This window comes from Zootoca vivipara, chromosome 1 (assembly GCF_963506605.1).
Source record: "Zootoca vivipara chromosome 1, rZooViv1.1, whole genome shotgun sequence".
Classification (NCBI taxonomy): Eukaryota; Metazoa; Chordata; class Lepidosauria; order Squamata; family Lacertidae; genus Zootoca; species Zootoca vivipara.
In genome coordinates this window covers 13437085-13449110 of record NC_083276.1, presented here as the reverse complement: position 1 = coordinate 13449110, position 12026 = coordinate 13437085, and the positions used below count along the sequence as shown (strand labels likewise).

The 12026-nt window shown below is 41.5% G+C and overlaps 1 protein-coding gene across 2 annotated transcripts in view; it reads right to left on the bottom strand.

Annotated features, from left to right (window-relative positions):
- The window catches only part of PPP1R13B (protein phosphatase 1 regulatory subunit 13B), a 67679-nt gene extending 56132 nt beyond the window's left edge, over positions 1-11547 (bottom strand). Inside the window, exon 1 of one of the 2 annotated variants that reach the window (XM_035105104.2) lies at positions 11235-11547. In XM_035105104.2, the coding sequence (XP_034960995.1) occupies positions 11235-11243 (9 nt within the window). In that variant the 5' untranslated portion in view covers positions 11244-11547. Of the gene's footprint in view, positions 1-10993; positions 11213-11234 lie in introns of those variants that run through there. The other variant, XM_035105111.2, reaches the window with a different exon arrangement.
- Between the last annotated feature and the right edge of the window lie 479 nt (positions 11548-12026).

Sequence of the window (12026 nt, the reverse complement as noted above, 5' to 3'; positions counted from 1 at the left end):
CCATGCTACCGTGAGATTAATCTTATAGTTTGCTAAAACAGATGTCACACCTACGCCACGTAAAAACCCCAAAACCCCGTGTTGGAGAACACACAACTCACCCAAAAGTAAATCCTGGGAAAAGAACCTTCCCTCTCAACAGCACCTCAGCTGCTGTTTACATACTAGCCTTTACAGACTAGGCCGAATGGAGGTACTGACTCGCCTGTGTGGGGGTTGGGGAGGAAGGGACGGGATAGGTCAGGACACGGTGGGGCCAGTCACAGGGATGACCCGGGGGTGGGGGGAAGAGAGGGCGTGATACGTCATGGATCGACACAGGGTGGTGGCAGTCACAGGGATTAGCCACGGCAACGCATGGCAGGGCCAGCTACTGTAGTAATAATAATAGTAATATGTAATGGTCCTTTTGACCAATGTAACTTAGGAACAATTTGTTTTACAGCTGCAATCTTCATGTATACTGTGTATATAGTCAAAGTCAAAGTAATTACTTTTAGGATAGTCAGCAGTTTACTTCAGCACATATGCCAAAAACCCACAAAATTATTAAACTATTAAGAAACTGGAATTCTTGAAAGTGATCACTTGAAAGAGAAAATTGTTGCTTATTTAATTGACTAGATTTTCAAGATGTTAGGGGTTTTTTTAACACAAAATATAAATGTAATTACAGTGGTACCTCGACTTACGAACAACTCGACAACCGAATTTTTCGACTTATGAATGGGGGTAATGGCTGCACACTTACGAATGTCTTGACATCCGGGGGGGGGGGAAGCGGCGGTTTTAGATAGGGATTTTTCGACTTACGAATTTTTAGATAGGGTTGCTTCGACTTATGAATTTTTCCATTTTCAATGCATTCCAATGGGAAATCGCGTTTCCAATGGCGTTTTTCGACTTACGAATTTTTCGACTTAAGAAGATGCCTTCGGAACGGATTAAATTAGTAAGTCGAGGCACCACTGTACAGTTACTTTTTTATTACTTTTGATCAAGAGATTTAGACTGTGTCCATATTTCACATTAAACTATACATCTTTAACTCTGGTTTACCATGAATAAGCAACACACTGGTGCATGCTGCCCCCAAGTCCTCACTTTGCAACAAACCACAAGCCCTGCCTTGTTGTATTGTGCACTCATAGTTTGTTTTTCCCTAAACAAACCACAACCAGGGAGGAGAAGAAAACATATTGACTACCATTTGTGGTTAGGAGAGAAACAACCCACAAGTCCAGGTTCAGACAACACAACAAACTAAGGCTTATAGTTTGTTTCTCTTGGTGTAGCACGGTCAGGAACATGGGTAGGAGCAAAGCGGAGGAGACTCTTGAGCATGCTGTGTGTTCATGTTAAGCCAAAGTTAGATATTAGTTTAGAAAAATGTGGACCAAGTAAAATCAAGTTCATTCCTTGATGCAAACATTAGTTAAGAAGCCTGATAGCCACATTTGCCCAACCTAGTGTACTATTATTCATTTCATACCATAAATGAAATAGGTTTAAACATCTCACCCCAAGGGCTAATTAGGGGGGGGGAAATCCATTTCTCCTTCTTAAGCAGCTTCAAGCAGGCTTTGAAAAATGTAACGTGTTAGAAGCACTTTAATGTAGGGTGTTTTTTTGGGGGGGGTAGGCTTGCAATGTCTATAGATCTCACTCAAAAACCAGATATACACTGAGGGTGGTGCTATAAAAACAGTACAAGACTGAAAATAATTAGTACAGTATATCCTTTCATTTTACTTCATGTCAAGTTCTACTTATTTTATGCAAGCACTAAAGTTTTATTTTCCCACTCTTCCTTCAATTTTGGACATGAAATGCAAAGGTGTAATCCTGTACACATTTTATACGGGAGTAAGTCCCAATGAATTCTATAGGGCTTCTAGAAAAACATGTATAGGACTGATCTGTTAATGTACAGCTAAGATTAAGTTTTGGAAATAAGAACATTTTCATATAAAATTTAGAAAGCAGTTCTAGAAAGATACACTAATTGATCTGTTGATGGCTGAAAGATACAAAACCACAAAATGCTTCCTCTCACTTCCGAAAGTAGAATCACATGATACATACCAAAGGTAGCTGGCTTTATGCTAGCCCAAACATAGTCAAGACAACGGCTTTCTGCTCAAAATGATAGCAAACAAGATGTGGTTCAAAACTTCAAATACCCAAGTCAGCCACCAATAATTTTTATTTTATTTTCTTTGCCTAGAGCATACTGGCCCTAATCCAACTCTGGTCATACACAATGCAGCAAAACAAAAAACAAAAACAAAACAAGATCAGCACAAGGATGCAATTTTAATTTAAATGCACATCAGACAGTCACTATGCACTTGAATCAAACCAAAGAAGTACTGGTATGGATAGACTGCATATCCTCACTTGAATGTGTGTCTAAGACTACAGCTATACTTACCTAAAAGTAAGTTACACTGAAATCAATGGTGCTTACTTCAGACTAGATAGAAAAGATTACACAGTTAATAAGTGCAGGATTTGCACCTATGGTTTCCAATCCAGTAAATTATACATGCACAAATACTTTGTATGCACACAGTTCTCTTTAACAAAGATGTACATGCACTCACAACAGAGATTTCATCCCCTACTATAGTCTTTTTCTGCATCAAGGAATCTAAAACTGCACCTACAAAATAGCTATAAAATAAAAAGGCAAAGCAGATATATAAAGGAGCAAATGAAGCTGCAAATCTTCCAAGTCATTCAGAGAAACATGTTGAGATGGATTTCATGGTTTATTTAAGCAATGGCTCAAGACACTTACACTAGTGCCTTCAACACAGCATGGCAGCAAATCATACTAAATGAAAAATGTTATTGGGTTTGAGTCCAAGCACTAGTTATCACACTCATGGTTGAAACAATCTATGGAATTAGAACTGAGGTCTGGTAACCATGGAGAAGGATATTTTAAACCTAATACAGTACTTTCATATATTGGTGCTACACTTCAAACTACGTTTAAGTAATTCACATAAATCTGCAGTATATAAATTCTGAATCTCCTTTTATTATTCTTAGATAATTAACCATATGACACAATCACTAAAGGCTTATTTACACAAACAGGAAGACTTCGACTCAGACCAACACAGCTACGTACCTGTAACAAGGAAGACTTGAAGTTATTTCAGTGATTGTTAACTCAAGGTTGTTACTGTGAATCAGCAATTGTTGCATACCAGAATAGGAGATTTTAAACTATATATGCTTCCTGAATTTCATCCACCTTTACATACCTGAGGTAATGTTGCATACCTCGTCAGTTATGCAAACTAAGACAAAAACTTCTATATATCACTACTTCAATGTCAAACTTAAGTCCTTGTGTAATCCCTTGATACTATAAGCAAATTATAGAGTGAAGAAAGATAAGGGTTTGCTATCTCAGGATAAATACATGTGAATGAGTCTCAAGTGCTCTGCTCAAGTAAAAGGGGAATTATGGTCAAAAAGGGGTCATGGGATCAAACAGGAGCTTGTGATTTTGCATGCTGATATCCATTATTATTGGCCACTGAAGCCTGCACAGTGGAAAGCTATGGGGCAGTACAGTACTACAGTGGTACCTCTGGTTAAGAACTTACGGTAATTCGTTCCGGAGGTCCGTTCTTAACCTGAAACTGTTATTAACCTGAGACACCACTTTAGCTAATGGGGGCTCTTGCTGCCGCCACGCCGCTGCAACACGATTTCTGTTCTCATCCTGAAGCAAAGTTCTTAACCCGATGTACTATTTCTGGGTTAGCGGGGTCTGTAACCTGAAGCGTTTGTAACCTGAGGTACCACTGTATTCCCTTCAGGCTCCAGTATCACTCCAACACGATAGTCCATTTATTTGACTTGTGATCACCTAGCTATAAACGCTTCCAGATTATGATAGGACTTTATCTGGACAACAGGCTTTCTTATCTGGCTTGTTACTCTTTCTTGCACTTGGCTCCAGCCTGCTTGCATCATGCTTCCTTTCCAACTGATATCTTGTCTAACTACCTAGTTTGGACAACCCCTTTTTGTGCAATGCCCTGAAGCTCAGATCAAAGGCTCTTTGCCTAACAATGCCAACTCCAGAGCCTGGACATACAGTAATCAAGTTTAGTTCTATCTTGGCTCTCTATACCAGGCTTCCTCAAACTCGGCCCTTCAGATGTTTTTGGCCTACAACTCCCCTGATCCCTAGTTAGCAGACCAGTGGTCAGGGATGATGGGAACTGTAGTCTCAAAACATCTGGAGGGCCGAGGTTGAGGAAGCCTGCTCTACACCCATGATAGAAGGGATCCCTAATTAATGTTACGAACAGGTGCCTTAATTAAGCCAAAGATGTAATTACACCCATCATTAGCCATTTCCAGTTTGTGCACCTACTTTTGCCTTCTGACAGCTAATTAGTCACTTCCACTCTTACTCCAAAAATACATTACTGTATATAATTTTATTGTTTAAGTTTCTTTTTGACCCATATGTGGTGAAAAGCAGGGTATAATTTTTAATAAATAATCTAGCTCCCCTTATGCTCTTATGAGATGGGGACACAATGGAGCTGCATCTTATTTTATTGGTGCATTCATGTTTATTTCAGAACCTTGAAGTAAATTGTAGAACTGAATAGGTAACTCCCATTATTTTATTCTGAAGTGCCTAACTAACTGGACAGCTACAGGTAGTCTTGCTACCTTTGAAACAGCTCATGAAATATTTCTTTATAGGCAACTAAGCAAAACACTTTACCTTTATTTCTTATAGAAAGACAGTCATGCTGCAATGGCTGAACATATCACAAAAAGATTCCTAAGACTGTGTAACTCCATGTATGACTCATGGAAGGCATTGCTGCTAACCCATTCTTTTTTCCCTGGAAGAAGACTGAAAATGTATTAAAATGCCACTGCATATGTGAAAAAATATGCCTCATGTGCACATGCAAGTGTCTATTTTCTCCCCCTCCTCTTGGATCTGCCAATTTCCCCCTGGTAGTGTCCCCACCACTATACTCATGTGACAAGCACAGGGTTAGACAAGCACATACGGTAGGTTAGAAAATGAAATGTAGTGTTGCCCTTGAAATGTTTAGTTCCACTCTAGTTTGCATTAGTTATCATTAATATCAGTGCTGACCCACACTTAACTGTGGTTAAAGCTGGTAAGGGACAGGTATTTGAGAAGGAGGCCTGCTTCCAATCTACATCTTAACTGGCCCCACCTCACTCTCTGCCTCACGAATATAGGTCTCTGTCTTGCCTCATGTGTTAACCCCCAATACTTTCTTATTTTTATTATGTAATAAATTTATACCCCGGCTTTTAGAAAACTTGTCAAAGGCAGCAAAAATAGTATAATACAGTATTAAACAAACTTAACAGTAATACATAAAATATTCTAAACCCACAGAAAAATCAGTACCTTTCCTTAATAAATTTATTTCAAAAATGAAGCTGCCCCCTACAACTACAAATGGCAAAAAAGGGTTAAATTATTTGAAAGCCCCAAAATAGAAGCATTGCATGCTGTCTTGTATCTCGAGAGTCTAATCCACTTATGCCTACAACACTCCTTCTTGGATCCTCTTTAAGATAGTTATAAATTGCAGACTTGAGGAGCAACTATACCACTCCCAACTTACACACACACACACACACACACACACACACAGAGAGAGAGAGAGAGAGAGAGAGAGAGAGAGAGAGAGAGAGAGAGAGAGAGAGAGAGAGATCCTATCTGACAAAGAGCTCTGTGGAACTTGAAAGCTGGCTCATTATTTTTTGCCATTTTAGTTGGTCCTACTAAAAGTGTCACCCTGCTGTAGAGTTAGACCTACTAGGTATTTGCATAATTACAACTCCAGAATCTTGGATACCTGAATCCATGTTTTGGTAGGGCAAAATACATAGTGTACTACCTAATAGGCAATACTGCCTAAAAGCATAAATCAACTACCATCCACAGAAAATGGCTGATAAAAAATATTTCAGGCCTCTTGAAGGAATACTCATTCACACCTTCCCTTAGCAATTACTTTTACTGCATTGTCCTGCCACTCTTACAGTCAAAGGGGTCATTTTGAAAAAATAATAGCTCAGCAATATTACTTATCTTACCGCAACAAATTCGTTTAGACTTACATTATGCCAGTCTCTAACATTTTTGTACCTTGTAATTATTTGTTTTTCTCAACCTCCTCAGTTCAAAAAGCACTGTCTCTGACTAACATGTTTGTGTCTTTTGTTTTTACCAGTCTTGTAATTCTCCCCCCCCCCCGCCCCAACCCTCTCAGTTCAAAAGGAAGTCAGTGCATTGCCCTCTATTAGGGATGTGTCTTCAATTTGAAACCCATTATATTAATGCCTTCCAAATCTTCTCTAGCTTGTGAACATTCTTGTTAAAATTTGGACCTCAAAACTAAAGACTGTTTTCAAGGACACCCCCTAGAACCAAGTAGGTTAGAATAATAGAATTTTAGAGATTCCCAAGAGTTGGGTAGAATAGCAATGCAAACTTAATCAAAAATAGTATTGCTTCTGCTTTCTACTCAACATATGGGAAAATGGCTGAGACTGTCAATAGCAATTTTATTTTAACAACAAAAAACTATTTCCAAAAGTTTCTCACAAACACCACCATATTATATTGGTAAGGCCAAAAGAATTAAATTTTGTGCTCTGAAATTCAACAGGTACTGTTAGAGCAAGAACATAAAAAGAGCTCTGCTAGTTCATCTAGCCCAGCATCCTGTTCCCACAGAAGCCAGCCAGAAGCCTATGGGAAGCTACCGTATTCACAAGCAGGACATGAATGCAACAGTGCTTGCCCACTTATGCTCCCTAGCAACTGGTAGTAAACAAACTTACTGCAGTGATCACATGATCAAGTCCTTGATATGTTTTGCCTACAGTTGCAAAATTCTATTTTGATTTAAGATACTGTAATATCAAATTCAAGACAGTATCTTGGACAACATGGCACCACCTTGATGGTTCCCTATTGTTTAGGATCTTATCTTGCCCTAACATAAGCTGATGCTACCTTAGAGGGTCTTTCCCACACATAAGAGGAGAAGCAATGAGACAAAGGAGAGAGGAGTGGTGGATTGTGAAGGGGAAATGAGCAAAAACAGATAATAAAAGGGAATGGGGAAGGAAGGCACTGTGGATTTGTGTATTCTATACAGAGTTCCAACAACTCTCCTTTATCACAATCTAGCATGACAAAAATGTAACGCTGGGGCATGATAAAAACATGAGAGGTGTTTTTAAAAATACATGCATATGCATACATAAAAAAGCAATTCTCTACTCTATTAAGATACTTGTCAATATAACCAGTGGGGTGCATGTGTAATGCAGAGTCTTTTAGACAATAGTGCCAAAGGTGCTGGTTTCCCCAACACCAGTTCTTTGTTTTTCTGTAATAGGAACAAACCCTTTATTTTCTCCATTTAAGCAAATGGAAAGCATTCACAGTCCTACTGGATGTAAACCAATACTAACCAATACAGTATTGCCCCTCTCCTGACAACTCCAGAGGCAGGTCTTCCCCACTCAGCAGTGTCTCCAATTGCAGACTCTTTGGTTCCTCCCACAAGTCTACTGATCACAACCCTACCCTACATCAGCATAACTCCACCTTCTAGATTCCATTATTGGCATGCTGTAGAGTAGCAATTGACAATTATATTTCATCTACCATATATGCTTAAAAAAATAAAAATCAATAAAGCACAACCACAAGGACCTCACCAATATAGTTCTGATCAATTTTACCAATATCACTTCAAAACAGTATTCCACAAAATTATTTTTTATTTAACTGAGCTCCCTGCTTCTGGAAATCTCATACCTATCACAGCTCCTGTTAAGGTTTGCATTTCATTAAACATTTTTTATTACATTTATATACCACCTTTATCTTCCAAGCGAGTTTTAGCTTCCAAGGTGGTGTACCTGGTTCTCCTCCTCTCCATTTCATCCGCACAACAACCCTATTAGGTAGGTTAGGCTAAGAGATGGTGACTGATCCAAGGTCACCCAGTGAGCTTCATGGCTGAGTGGGAATTTGAACCCTGGTCTCCTACATCATAGTGCATCACTCAAACCATTACAGTACATTACATTGGCTCTCAAACATTACAGTTCTGCTCCTGCCAGGCTCTTTCAGTTTTCTGTCCCACTCAATGTGAATCCTCCAGTCTTAAAGTTTGTAAGGGCAAGGAACTGGGAAAACGCTGCAGTTGAGGGTGGTGGGAGAGACTAAGCTAGAGAAAGCTACAGCTAGCCAGACTGCTGGTAGTAAACCAGCTTTGAAAGGAAAAGCTGCTCCACCACACTGAAATGGGTCTGTGGGTCTGTGATGAAATGGTAAGAGAGGGGAGATACTCTGCACAGTTCAACCCTTTAACCCTCCCAACCCCACCCAGTAATGCAGCAATGCAAATTTCTATGTGGGACAACACAACTTTGAGGGGGCTCCTAAGTGCATATCTGGATAACCCCTAACAATTGCAATACCCAATGATACTGGCCTTTTTATTACAGAACATAAATGGTTACAGGTAGGTAGCCGTGTTGGTCTGGGTCGAAGTAAAATAATAAAATTCCTTCAGTAGCACCTTAAAGACCAACTAACATAAATGTACACACTTAATAAAGCTTTGCCACCATGGCTTGAGTAGGATTAAATTATTTTAAGTGGTTTGTGGATTGCTGCCATAGGCTCAAAGCTGCTGTGGTCAATTCAAAATAACTCTGGTTGTACTGAGCTCCTCATTCACAAAGCGAGGTATCAGACAATTGGACATACTTCTGTATATGTGCAATTTATGCTGAAGCCAAGAACAGGAGCATCCTGATGCTGAAGGTCAGGACTCAGAGTCACTATAAGTATTTTACTCTTTCTATGCAAAATCTTCTGCATTATGACAGATATAAAATCAAACAAAAATAAATAAAATCACTTTACTACTTCATGCCACGGAAGGAAAACAAATCCTGTTTCATTTATTTCATTTACTTAATATTCCACTCTTCCTCCCAAAGGACCCCAGGGTGGTATCTAGTACAGTACTGTACTTAGATTGAACAAAATGTAACTGGAATTGTATGAAGTAATTGTATCAGATTTACAGAGGGATCATTGCTACTAAAATGTTTCTGAAAGGTACATGAAGTAACATTCAAAAGTCATTGCTGTTACTGCAGTCTCATATGACAAAAATAATATTTAATGTAGGAATAAAATGAATACAAAATACAGGCACTAATGAATCACTATCTTAAAACAAAAAGCAAAATAATAACTGGAACACTGTTTTATGAGTTATGCATTAAAATACATACAATCCAGAGACAGAAAATGCAAGCCATGTTTCAGGTTGCATGCTATGCCTGTAAAACTGACTGTGCCTGTTTTACAGCTGCCTCCTAACATATACAATCATCTTAAATTCATAAGCTACAGCCTTGACAAAGGCTATTACATGAGCATACTAGAAGAACTACACACACTATCATGGTTTACATCTCATGGGATGAAATCCCCAGAACACCGATACTGGAATATGGCGAGTAAATCATGGGAGATACTCTTCCAAAGGAACTGCTTAATGGACTGCAGCTAAAGTCAGTAAGATTGCACGCATGTATATGTGTTCCACTTCAGAGGCCTAGATCATAAGCAAATTCTGTAAATCCATTCATTCCAGTGACTCTATTTTTGCCAATTCTAACAGACTATTTTTTAAAGATTTCCAACAAAGGGGAGAGAATGTGTACAGTATTTGTCTTATTACAATGTTTGACAAAAGGGGCATTTTAAGCCATACAATACCACTGCAACACACAAACCCCCTTTATGCTACTTCCTGTGTTCTTCTCAGCATGAAGAAATAATAATAATAAATCCTAATTCATTGCTTACTCTTTCTTATTGTCTCATATCCAAATATCTCATTTCCATATGGTTAAGGGTGGAAATCCCTGCAGTATTTAGTTTTAGGAGAGTGAATTATTTTGGAATTTCCGATTTAGAAGATTCCCTCCAAGTTTCCTTTTCTTTAAATACTGGGGAGCAATTGAGGCAAAATAATCTTCCGAACCGAACAAATGAATAATTAACTAATAAACATTAAGAACTAGCTATAAATAAACCGCATATTAATATGAAGCATTTCCCCAAGGAATCAAAATAAATTCACAACGAAGCGGGCCATCAGAGAAACAACCATTTTAAAATAAAATACCCTGCCAATGCAATCAAAGTCAAAGCAAGCCTATACTGTATTCACTGATGCCGAGATGAGCAGCGGAAAACGCAAGCAGCAACTATAGATGCATATTCCGGGGGGTGGGGGCAGATCGCACATTTAAATAAAGAAATAGCAGTGATGCAAAGAAGGGTTAACAGGAAACTCCGCAGCCCGGGCCTTATGCACCTTTCATTGAAAATCAAACCCGACTCTATTCGGTGCGGCTTTACTCAAAAGCAAGCGGGCACGAAAACTAAAGCGCAGGTATTCCGAGTCCCAGTGGATCTTACACACAAGTGCGCATCGGGTTGCAGCCTGTTCGTGCGCCAGGACTTTTTTTTTATTCCCTTCTATCCTTCATCTACCTCTAGGTGCTTCTGCGGTGCCCATTCAGAGGCAGCAGGGGCTGACACAAAACAATGCCAGGAAGCAAACACACCTCGCAGTTCTTTCGCCTGGATTGCGCTCCCCCTTCCTCCACCCCCAACAACAACAATGACAGCGTCAATCAACCCACAAAAAGGGCGACCAAAAAACCAAATCAACCTTTCTATCGTTATTTTTAAACAGCGCCGGCCCCACAACCCCGTGCTAGCCGTAATCATCACGGATTAGGCTTTTTCGTTTCCCCTTTACAGGAGGACCAGTTTAAATCCTCCTGGCTCCGATCGCGAAAAGAGGCTTGACAGGATCCCTCCCTGGCGTGCGTTTTGTACCGTTTCATGGGATAGGCGAGGGAGGAAGGGAGCCGTTTCTGAGAAGATCTCCCCACTCGGGATCGAAGGAAAGGCGAGGAGGCGGGAGCACACGAGGTGGTTTTTCTTTTACTCGAGAGCCGCCGCTGCGGAGGCGCCTTCCTTTGGCCGCCCTTTCCGCCGGGACAGACAGACTGGAGGATTATCCCGCCCGAGAGAGGAAGAGAAGCCCGCCCGCCTCCCTCACAGCCCCAGTGCTCACCGGCATCATCTCCGGCGCCGCCGCTGAGGCCCGAGCCGAGACTCCGCTCTGAGGGAAAGGGGAGAAGCGGGCGCGCGGCGGTGAAGAGGCGCGGACGACGAGGCCTGCTGCCGGCTGCGCTGCCCACCCGGGCCGGACGGAGGGCCAGCCTTCTTCAGGGGGCTCCTTTTCTCCTCGTTGTCGCAGCGGCGGCGGCGGCGGCTTCCCTTTCCGTCGCCGTCGGAATCCAAACGGCGGCCTCCTCCGCGTCTGCCGCCGCCGCCTCTTTTCCTCCTCAGATTTTTTTCCCTCCCCCTCCCTCAGTCTCCACACACAGAATTCCGGCCCTGCTCCGCCCCGGGAAGGGTTAATGGCGGCGGATCCCCATTGGCCGAGGCGAGAGCGAAAAGGGGGCGGGGCTGGCCGTGGTGCGGCGCGGCGCAGGACGGCAGGCGGGGGAGAGGAAGGAGAAGGGAAAGAATGCGAGCAGGGCGCGCGCGCGCGCGCCTGCCTGCATTTGGTGCTCCACGTGACGCGCGGGGGAGCAAAAGCAAGCGATCGGAGTCCTCCCACCACCACCTAATTTGTTCCTCGCCGTCTCTTTCCCTCCCCAGCCCGCCGGGCGCACTCACCTGTTAGGGCCTCTTGCTGGCAGCTGGGCAGTAAGAAGCAGCAGCCCTGCTTTGTTAACAGTGTTTTATAGACTGCAATTATTTCACTGGGGCTTTGCTAATTATTCTACGTGATTTGTGTTGTGTTTGTGACACACTGTAGTGTTCGGTCGTGCTACTGTTGTTGATTGCATAGGAGCCA